The sequence below is a fragment of the Onthophagus taurus genome, chromosome 6 (genome assembly GCF_036711975.1).
Source record: "Onthophagus taurus isolate NC chromosome 6, IU_Otau_3.0, whole genome shotgun sequence".
In the NCBI taxonomy this organism is placed as follows: domain Eukaryota; kingdom Metazoa; phylum Arthropoda; class Insecta; order Coleoptera; family Scarabaeidae; genus Onthophagus; species Onthophagus taurus.
In genome coordinates, this window is record NC_091971.1 from 8,373,254 (window position 1) to 8,385,117 (window position 11,864).

Here is an 11,864-nt window from a genome sequence, read left to right on the forward strand (position 1 = left end):
ATTTTTTAGCCAAACTGTATTTTACTTTACTTTTAATGTTTTATACTCCTGTTGTATAAAATGTGTCTTAAATAAAATATTGATTAAAATTAATTTTCATTAAATTTATCTTATTGACAAATCCGGATATTAGCTTATAAGAGTGTTTAAAACTGCTGTAATTAAGATAATAATCCCTTGATTAATTTAATCAGATGGTATTAACATATCATGGAAAATTGTGCTAAGCCGATCGACAAATTTTAAATTTGTATGTCAAAAGTATTATGCGCGAGGTTTAGGTTAAACTCTTAACAAGAATAAAAAAGAAATTCCTCTAGAGCTGTTGGCCATAAGGCAGCGAAATGCAAATACCTCAATGTTCTGTTTTGGCCAAAAAAGGATATTAGTTTCTCATGTGCCAAACAAACAGGCAGTATTACTAGTATTGTCTACATTGCATGAGGGTGCTGAATTTTAGAAGAAACAAGCAAACCACAATTGTTCAGAACTAAAATGAGTCTATAACTTGAGCTGCAACAGGAAAACGAGAACATACTAATACTTAAAAAAGCAAAAGCAAATATATCGCAGATTTAATTACTATGGTTGATTTGATGGGTAAAATAATAGAAATATAAAAATGTGCATGATAGAGATAAAGAAAGAGAGAGAGTTCTATAAGAGAATTTTTAAGTTATCATGTTGTACTCAAACCTTATCAATACACACAGATAAAATATTAATTTTATCTCCTTTTCTAGTTTTTAATTTTAATTAACAGATTTGAAGCGATTCCCAGAATAATCTACATTAAATTTAGAGTTTGTGTAATAGTTCAAACTGCATTTTAACGAATTATACACGAACCCACTTCGAATCAACAACTTCCTTGATTTTTAGTTCCTGATAAATGCTCTTTAAATACAAAGTGTTAACCAAATATTTTGATGTACGTATTAATAGAAATTCGTAACAACTAAAGTTGAAATGTGAAAATTATAACAATGAAATTATTTATTTTAGGTGTAACGGTCTCTTTAAATAAACCATATTTTATTGTGGCAATGATATAAAAATAATTTCCTGTTAAAAGAAAGTAATAGTTATAAGTAAATACACATAATAAAATTTTTTACCGCAATCTATCATGAAATTCTGGGATTAGATTATTTTTGTTCAAAGCGATAAGTAAAGTAATAGGAATGTTATAAATATTTCAAACATGTGGGAATATATTATCGTGATAATAGATATGTTTGATAAACATTGCGAAAAATTTATTTATTTTTCAAATTTATAACGGATCTAAAATTGAAATGAAAATAAAATTGATTTCGAAATGTATTTTCTTCTTTTGATTTCTCAAAATAGATTATTGTATTCAAATATTTCAAATACAGTACTCTTCTTCGTTCAGAATAACAATAACCTTTATACAAAGTATTAATATTAACCTTGTATACTCAAGAGTGTCCTGTGTTTTTTAAATCGAATCAACAGTTTTTTATTCTTATTTATCCTCTAAACGATTTAGTAGCTTCACACTTGTTGCATAACGAATAAAATACGTCAATGAGGATTTAACGAGAAATGTAAATATAAAATTTTAAAAATTGCACTTTATTTTTTTATAATTCTAATATGTACAAAATTAAGTAGCAAATAAATAAAAATAAATGCATAATAATCAATTTTAGGCCTCATAGATAATTTAATAAAACAAATTAAAATTTTTTGTTCATTTCTAATTCTTCACTGAAGAATTAAATTAATTTAAGATTTTAATAACCCAGCTTGTGAAACCAATTGATAAAAGCTACTATTAGGATTCTTTAATAATTCGCTTGGAGTATCAAATTCAACTATTACTCCACTATTAACGACCATTACTTTATCAGCAGTTAAAACTGTGTTAAGGCGATGAGCAATCATTAGAATCGTACAATCGGCGAAAATCCTTTTGATCGTTTCTTGAATGAGTACATCCGTTTGTGGATCGATGTTAGCGGTGGCTTCATCCAAAACGATTATCTTATTATTTTTCAAAATAGCCCTTGCCAAACAAATTAATTGTTTTTGCCCTGCACTAAAATTACTTCCTCCATCGTTTATCTTATCATCCAAGTCGACCCCTTTTAATTTAACTTCTCCTAATGCTTTCCAAATTTCAGCGTCTGTGTATTCTTCGTAAGGATCTAAATTGCTTCTTAAAGTTCCCGAAAATATAACCGGATTTTGTGGGATAATCGACATCCTTGATCTTACGTATTTCAAAGCTAAATTGTGTACATTCTTGTTATCGATGTTTATAATTCCGTTTTCAATCGAGTATAATCTGAATAAAGCGGAAATGATAGAAGTTTTTCCAGCTCCAGTTCGGCCGATAATTCCAATTTTTTGACCTGGATCGACGTTAAATGTAATTCCTTTCAAAATTAGCTCGTTCGTTTTTGGGTAAACTAAATGAACATTTTTATAAGTAATCATTCCTTTCGATGGCCAATGATCCGGTTTATCGCCGGAATCATCTTCTTCTTTCACTTCGGAATATTCTAAAATTCTTTCGACAGACGTCATTTGATTCTCCAATTCGGCCCATTGACGAATTCCATATTGGAGAAGTTGACTCAAACCGTACGATAAGGTAACAGCTAAACCAACTTTACCTGCATTAGTTCCTAAAAAAATATTAATTATTAAAATTAATTTTCGGATGTTCATCTTTATTGTAATTCAAGATGAATCTTATGGACAAACGCAAATTGTCTACTTTAGTCTTTGATGACGTACAATATCAAGACCAATTTAGTAACGAAAAGTTTGTGAGATGAATTTAATTGTTTAAATTTCAATGTCGTCATAGTATCGATATATAATTGCAAGTAGTAATTATTTATGATAATTAAAGCGACAATTGATTTCTTACCAGCGAAAATAACGAGTGTCAACATGATTATCGTTGAATAACAGACGCATAACATATCTAAATAAAAAGCGAAAGCTCTGTTTGTTGACATGTACATGTAAGCTGATGAACTGTGTAAATCTTGATGACTGTCGAATTGATCGGTTAAAATTGGTTGTGCTCCACTTGCTCTTATTGTTATTAAACCCTCAAGAGATGCGTTTAGGTGGCCGATTACGGGAGCTCTTGCTAAAAAATAATTATAATATAAAATTACAAATAAATAGTAAACATAGGTCTGTGTATGTATAATTAGGGAATGACAGAACTGTTTATTTATAACAAAAAAGGTAACTAAGTTAGCTGGACTACATAAGATAGTAAAAAGTTAAGGGTTAGAACAACACAAGAGCATATACTAGGACAGCTTTGCCCATCGAAGTTGAATGATGACAATATTGCATCGATAATCAATCATAAATATCGAGAGAAACACGAAAATATGAATATGATATGAATTTACAAGTTGTTTGGACATGTTAGAAAAAAATTTGTTGTACCAAAGTTGTAGCAAATTTTATTCTAAACAATATTGTTCTTTTCCACTTTTGCTCTCAGATGTATATATATCGAGAAACTATTGAATGAAAATAAAACGAGTCAATTATGTACAAATCCCCCGTAAAGATACCGGAAATTTGGTTTAAAAATTCGAAAGCTTCCAAATAATATCTTCTTTACACTTTTATGGTTTGAATTCTCGAAATGAGGTAATAACAGAGTAGTATTTTGAGAAGATGCACAATGTTTAAAGACAGGGGATTTGTCAAACAATATTTTAAATGGAGTTTTGAAATCTGGAGTGTTGACCGAACTGCGTCAAAGTATTTTGCTTTGCTACAATTAAGTTTTGAAAACTATTACACGGTATTAAGAATCACCAAACGATGCTCAACATAAATTTTTCAAAACTTTAGGACTAAAAATCTTAAGTTTGTCAAAAAAATTCCCAAGCAATATTCAAACCATAATTTCAAAATTTCTAGTCCCAACACTTTCCAGAACTGAGGTACACTATTGGAATTTTTAAAAGCAATAATTTAATGATTAAAAATACTTACTTGTTCCATCCAACCTCTTCAAACTTCTACTTGTTGGCAAATAAAGGCATCTACAAATATAAAGTGCGATCATAAAGACTATTGATACGAGTAAGAATTCTCTTTTAACTATTGTCATTAAAGCAATAACTCCTAACAACACAAATCCAATCTATAAAATAAAATTAATTGGATTAAATTTAATTGTAAAGCTTGAATTGATTAACTTACTCTAATAATTTGATAAAATAAGAATGGTATAACTTCATCTGCAATTGAAACATCTTTAGAAAATCGATTAAGAATATTTCCGGAAAGATTTTGGTCAAAAAATGACATTGGTGCTTTTAAGATTTTCCAAAATGATTTTTTATGTAATTTGTTATTCGCGGCTCCACACATTATAAACATTATAATAGCACCAACAAAATTTAATAATGTTGCAATTCCTAAAATTGCCGAGTACATAATTGGAACCAAAGCCTTTTTCTTTTCCAAAATAAAGAATTCTGTTGTATTTGTTGTTCCGTTATTTTTCATAACTGTTATGCCTTCTTCGATGTTAATCCTAAAAATTAATTTTTAAATAAATTTTAAACAAGAAATTTTGTTTAATGTACCAATATGATAAGAAATATTCAAAACCACTTGAAAATATTTGTCCACAAACACAAATTATGAGAAAGAATGGAATACTTTTCCACCCCCCGGCATAAGAAAACATTTTTTTATAAACTTTCCAAGCAACTTTTCCTTCTTGTTTATGTTCAGCATACAATTTAGAGGGTGCACCAACACTCATAGCTGATTGTGTAAGTAATTTTGTTGTTTCGGAATCATCGGAATCATCATATTGCGGTTCAACAACTTCAAAGTTTTCATCTTTAGCACCATCCTCAACAAAATCGCTTCCTAATTCAACACCTTTCTTATCTAATTCAGAGAAAGTTCCTTGATGTTTAATAGTTCCATCTTCCATAACAGAAATGGAATCAACTTCTTTTAAAAATTGCACTTGATGCATTATAATAATAACTAATTTGTCTTTAAGAAATGATTTTAAACAACTTTGGAAAACGTGTTTACTAACGTTTGCGTCTAAAGCAGATAAAGGACTATCCAAAAGATAAATGTTAGCATCTTTATAGATTGCTCTAGCTAAATTAACTCTAGCTTGTTGTCCTTTACTTAAATTTAAACCTCGATCGCTTACTAAAGTTCTATCACCGCGTTTCATTCTGTCTAAATCTCTAATTAAACCGCAAACACTTAAAACTTCTTTATATCGTTTTTCATTGAATGGTTGTCCAAATAAAACGTTTTGTTTTATAGTTCCTGGAAACAGCCAAGGATCTTGCGAAGCATACGAAACGGTGCCGTTTACTTCTAATTGCCCATCAGTTATCGTTAAGTCATTCAAAACCATTTTTAATAAAGTTGATTTTCCACAACCAACCTCTCCAGTCACAGCATGAATACCTCTCTTTAAATTTAAATTAACATCCTTCAAAACAGGTTTTTCAGGTAAAATTTCAGCCGTAACATTTTTAGCGATTACTTCGGGTTTATCGGTGATGATTTTTTTGGTTTGGACGGTTTCTTTCGCTAATAATAAACTTTTAATGCGTTTAATCGATGATTTTACTTCGGCGATTTGGGAAATTCCAATTGGTACGGTTACTGTAATGATGTGTTGTACTGTTGAGTAACAACTTTGTATTACGAAAGCTTTTTCTGCGGTTATACTGTCATTGAGGTAAATATATGTAATCATGCAGATGTAAAAAGAAATTTTTGTGCTCATTCCACCAACTGTTAAAGCTATCATTTTCACGTAATAAGTTACTTTGATTTTACCAATTTCGCTTCTACAAAAGAAATTAAATTAATGTTGTGTTGTTTTAATGAAAAGATTTTGTTACTTTCTAATGGAATCCACTAATTTTTTGAAATATTTCTCCCAAGTATAAATTTTAATGATTTGAATCGTCGATAAGATTTCTTGTAATAAACGAATTCTTTCATCGGATTTAGCTAATGTTTTCATTTTAATTTTCATGGTTATTTTAGCCAAAATCACTAAACATAAAATTTAAATTAAATAAATTAATTATAATGAGTTTTGACTTACTTTGTAAAGGTGAAACCAACAATAAAAATCCAACTCCCGCAATAGCGGAAAGTTGAATTTGTCTATACATAATATAAGTCATTATAAATAATTGGATAATTCCAATCCAAACGTCGTTTCCAAACTGCATCATATGTTCGAATAATAACACATCTTTAGTCATTAATGTAACAATTTTTCCATTTGTTACTTCCGCCAAACTCGAAGTTGTTAATTTTAACGATTTTCTATAGATTAGGGAACAAATCGAAATTCTTATTTTATGAGCTACTTGTAGCAGGAGTAATTGATATTGGTGGTTGAAAAATGCTAAAAATATTAAAAGATTAAATCAATGTTGTTACATGAATGTATTTTTGTGTTTACCATTTAGCAATAACATTCCAATTAAAACTCCTGCATAAAAAAATGCATCATCTTTAGTTAATTCTGAACCAGGACTGAAATAAGCTACCAAGCGTCCTGTAGCTAAAGGTTTAACGATCCTAAATAAAAGAGTGAATAAAAATTAGCGATTTTTTTTTGATTATCAAATATTGTTTTTAATTACTACTAATTATTATTGCATTAAAGAATATTGTGACCTAACTAATATGGTAACTAAATCAAGCGAACAATGGCATATTTATAAAAGCAATCAAGAAAAGAAGTATATAGGATGGAAAAACAAATCATGAACTTATAGAGAGGATGTTCATTCCTTCTGAAAAATGGAGAACCCGCAATACCTGACATTTGTTGGCAGTAAAGGAGCATTTGACAGCATTTTGAAAATTATTAACTTTATAAAGCCACTATATCACGTCGCAAAATTATTAAATTGAAATGTATACCCGCAACTTGGAACGTGGTTAATCTATATGTTACCTAAGGCAGGTAAATCGCCCTATGACTTCAAATCATATAGACCATATCACTTCTGCTAAAAGTTTTCAAACAATATGTAGAAACCTTAACAGCATATATAACCAACAAACTCTTTAGGGTTAAATAAAGGAATATGCAGACTTAAAGGAAGTGTAAGAAGGAGTACCTCAGTGAAACATGCTGTATGTCCTGTATACCAGTGATATATCACCAGATAACACTAGCTACGTTCGCAGACGATACAGCATTGCTCGCAGTGAGAGCAAACGTGACATCTACCAGTCAAGTATTACAGACAGCCAGCTATACATGTGAGTGGACCAAAAGATGGAAGATAAAATTAAATTAATCATTTGACTATTAAAAAATTAAAGTTATATCATATAAATGGCTAATAGGAAGATATTAAGAGAACCATATCCAAGTAATAACCTAACGGAAAAGGAAGAAACCGAAAGGTACGCAAAGAACCACGAAGAATCCCACCACCTAAATGAAAATGCAAAAGTATTTCAACTACTGGATAAACACTTAGTGTAGTGACGTATAAAAAGCAGAATATTATATGGAGTGAGAGTGCAGTTATTGTTACAAAGAAATAAAAGAAACCACTGGACTAAATTATTTTAGAGTCTATCGTTGTTGTAAATTGTAAGAATTTAGATGTATATTAGTTTTAATTGTAGTAAAAAAAATTTCTTAATCTTACATGATTGTAGTTCTAACAACAAATTTGAGCAACCCATAAAAAATCATTAAATTTCCATATCGCCTCCATAAAACGGAAGTAAAAGCCGGCTTCTTCTTGACAGCTTCAATTTCCCATTCCTTTTCCAATTCATCGCCTAATTTGTTCGATTTAAAGTCATTTAATATTTCATAAACATCATCTTCAACGAGTTCTTTTTTTAAACCTTTCCGAAGAATAGGAAACGCATATCTAAAAAATTAATCAAAACATAAATTAATACCAACAAAAGTAATTTTGATCGGGTAAACAATAGTAGAATTAGTTGTAAAACGGGATTTGTTTTATCTAACCTTATAAAACCACGAATTTCGTTTATAATGGGTTTAAATCATTAATGTCATAAAATTTAAGGAGATACATAATCGATTTGGGATGGTTTAAATTTTTTCAGTTGGTTTGTTATCAGATCATAGAATTTTTGTTTAAAGATTTTTTTTGATAAATCTATAAACTATTAAAGAAATGAAAATCAATAACTACATAAAAAATTGATAATCTTATTAAATTCAAGTATTATTAACTCAAAAATTAATACGTATTTTTGAAAATGCTTTATTTGATTGAAAAGGTAATAAAGTTTGTTCGTCAAAATTTCAAAAAGATGCTTTAAGAATTCAATTTTGGAGACAATTATTTTAATAGTTCTTTGTAGAATCAGACATTTGTAGCATCAAAAGAAAATGTTTGTTTAAATGTTGATGTTTATCAAACAAAACGAATTTATTGCATTTATTTAATATTGATAATAAAAAAATTCTACTTATAATAAATTTTGATACGTCAATAATATTTTGATAATAAACGATTTTATTAAAATACTAATAAACATCGTAATTTCGATATTTTCACTCAAAAATAAAAATAATTTTACTTACAAAAAGGTTATTAACGAGAAGATGCCAGCTCTAGCTTTCGGATTAACATCCCTTTTTCGTTCGCTCCCTTGAAACATGATGATGAAGATCACGAATCATCAACTAGTTCAGAATAAGCAGAAACATCGGTTGATATATTGACTTGGTTTGAATAAAATATCTAATCTCGACGATTATCAACACAGAAGGCTAAAAAAATTCGAACACACCAAGTAGGAGATGCCATAATGTTTATTGTTCCCTTTAAGCCTATAGTCTAATTGTGTGTGGTCTGGTTAATTTTTTTTATCGAACGTTTTATTTATTGTTCGAAATTTTGCCCCGTAACCCGATCTAACTTAAAAACGTGTGGTTTAATTAATTTATCAATTTATCACTGAGTTGTTAATGGGGACAAGAATGATAACGAATAACGTTTTCTTTATTCTTTTAAAAAAGAGGAAGAACAAAACATTGATTGCTTGTGCAGAATCAATGGTATAAATAAAATTGAAATCGTTTTTATTATCTTTGTTTACTTACTTATTATTAGTTGAGATTGTTTTTGTTTCTCTCTTTTCTCTTCCTAATTGTCTTTCAGTAATATAAATCAAAAACTTGTTTTACTTTTCCTTTTTATATAAAATAATAGGATTTTATTCCACACTTGTTTATTTAAATTTGGATTTAATTTAAGATTTAAATTACGATTAAATTAGGATTTTAAGTTTTATTGTAATGTTATAAAACTATAAAATGAACTATTTTTGGATCTTTCACAATGAAAGTTTAAGAACAATCTTTGTGAAGACGTCAAAGGAACTGGGTATTTGTTCCTTAATCAGGATGTGATGCAAAACTTATCCAATTTATGGTATTATACGTGTGACACAGTTACAAGAAAATAGGATTTATTAAAATATAATAATCTCGATTAATTAACGATGATTTATTTGTATTCACCTAATCTTAATATCAATAAATTTTTTTAATATTCTATCAAATCATCGTTTATGTACGAAAAAGTTTTTTTTTATAAATAATTTTTATGTCTCGATTAATCTTCAATAGATAAGAAAATTTTTATGGATTTTCGATGACAAGACACAGAACCCAATTGCGCGTGTCATCAATTTATATCCGAACTTAACTTAATAATGGTGACAACTTAAAAACATTGAAATAAGAAATAAATGAAAGGATAGATAACGATTTACTATAGATTACTTTTTGTGAACTTCAATACGATGTAGTTTTTAAATTTTAAATCTAACAATCTAAATCCAAAGATTAAAATAACTAAATCCCAAATATTTTACAGTAGGCAATTAAATATGAGAATAAAAGTAAAATTGCACTGTCACATTTAATACTAGTATCATAAATTATAAAATCTGCCATAAAATAATAGTGCGTCTCTTTTAACATAGTCACCTTTAATCAGCTCATTTAAGCTGTAATCATAATTTTAAAATTTTTTATTAATTTCATTGTTTACTATGTATAAGTGAGTACAATAATAGCGTTAAAAGTTATGAGATGTAATAATTTTTTAAGGTAAAATAAATATTGAAAAGAAAATTTACAAACAACCTTCGCCGAGATCTGTTTTGAAAATAACAAAGTCTGAGAGGTTGTTTTCGTGGTCATATTGCAAACACATCGTATACTTGCTATCTTCAAACATTCTCTCGGTCGTGTTTTGACTCAACAATAACGAGGTATAATGAGTTATAATTTAATCAATACGAAAATGTAACGTAATTGTATGTTTAATAAATAAAGAAAATATTTATCTAAATATATCATTCTAAGTTATACCTCTTTCTTAAATTATATTAATTAACAAAGTTAAAGATGCTGTATCACAGTATTTTTGTATTTATTAAGTTTACATGGAGACAATAAAAACCGCGACTTAGTTAAATTTCTGCACTGTTTAAAATAAAAAGTTGTGAAAAGCATGTCCAATAAAAATAATGTTAACTAAGTATGAACAAGAAATTTTGTTTATTATTTTTTCCTTATTTATTTAAAACTCTGCAAAATAGATATACAAAGGTGAGAAAAGTACGCTTACGCATTTCGTGAATAGATTCAATTAGTAGTTTTACAGAGTCAAAGGTAGAAGAAAAAATGATTCCAAATTATGCTTGGAGTCTGTACGAAAATATCTAAGACCTCATTACAAATTTGACCATTGTCCTTAACCTTTCCTCGATGAACCTCGTTGCACAATTCACCCAAACTGTAGTCTCATTGTAGACCTGAGCCACGTCTTCACCCCCTCTAAAACTGCTTTCAATGGAATAAATCGTTGGTGAAAAACTAATCGTTGAAGTTTAACCATCAAATATGCTGGATTTGCGGAATATAACATGCTGGTGTCTTACTTCCTTTAAATTGACTTGTTAATGAACACATTTCGTTTAATATCCTACTTTCAACCTTTCTTTGTCTTCCTTTTCTACTTGTTTTAGACCTGTTGGTCTGTTGAGTTTGAAATTCGTAGTTGCAGTGACGAAAATAACTTGAAATTTAGGTTAATGTACAAAATAATGAGAAAAAACAATAATACTTATGTGGAATATACACAATAATCAAAACATTTTAAAAGTAATTAAACGAGACATAATGTTATCTAAATAATTTTTAGAGTATAAAATTGCACTAACAATAAATACTCATAAACTAAAAGAATACTTAAAATAAATAATACTAATACAAATTTTGTAAAAGCTGTTGGAAATACTTTTTTTTTTATTTTTGACTGCGGCCATGTGAGGGAGGAAATAACCTCAAGCGAACAAGACAAAGATGTTGCAAGCTAGCCAAAGAGACCGAGAAGAATGTTCTTCGAAGAAACGCCCCCCGCCAGATTCCGGAGAATATGAGGAGAGGGGTTTTAGTGGGTCGGGGCCCCACACTATCTGGTCATCCAACATCCCAGGCCAGACGTCAGTTTGCAGATTGAGATTGCGTTGGGTTCGGTTAGACTTGTCAGAAGTCAGAAAGAAGTTACGGATGCCATAGAAAGAATACTACTTTGAAGTGAAACTGAGCGGGGCACATTGCGAGGTTAAAGAATGATCGATGGACCAAGAAAATTATGGAGTGGAGACCAAGATGACAAATTTAAGTGATATTCACACTAACGATACAAGTTGCTCAAGTAATTATGGAAGTATTACAGTGTTTTATATCAGGAGAAACTCATTTGTCAGAAAATGATGGATTTATTCCGAACGGGTGCTTTCTCCTGTGAAATAAGCAA

The 11,864-nt window shown here is 29.1% G+C and overlaps 1 protein-coding gene across 3 annotated transcripts; it reads right to left on the minus strand.

Annotated features, from left to right (window-relative positions):
* Window positions 1–1,581: 1,581 nt before the first annotated feature.
* On the minus strand, window positions 1,582–9,312 carry LOC111427782 (probable multidrug resistance-associated protein lethal(2)03659). 3 transcript variants are annotated; one of them, XM_071197072.1, is made up of 11 exons: window positions 9,134–9,312; window positions 8,612–8,713; window positions 7,695–7,925; window positions 6,485–6,603; window positions 6,119–6,427; window positions 5,910–6,066; window positions 4,608–5,855; window positions 4,219–4,555; window positions 4,009–4,159; window positions 2,909–3,136; window positions 1,582–2,660 (listed from the first exon to the last, which is right to left on the minus strand). In XM_071197072.1, the coding sequence occupies exons 2-11, from the start codon at window positions 8,686–8,688 to the stop codon at window positions 1,756–1,758; spliced, it is 3,762 nt and encodes a 1,253-aa protein (XP_071053173.1). In that variant the 5' UTR covers window positions 8,689–8,713; window positions 9,134–9,312; the 3' UTR covers window positions 1,582–1,755. The 3 variants fall into 3 exon arrangements, with proteins under 3 accessions (XP_071053173.1, XP_071053171.1, XP_071053172.1); XM_071197070.1 differs by having other exon boundaries at window positions 8,612–8,800; window positions 9,134–9,311; XM_071197071.1 differs by lacking the exon at window positions 9,134–9,312 and having other exon boundaries at window positions 8,612–9,110.
* Window positions 9,313–11,864: the final 2,552 nt, after the last annotated feature.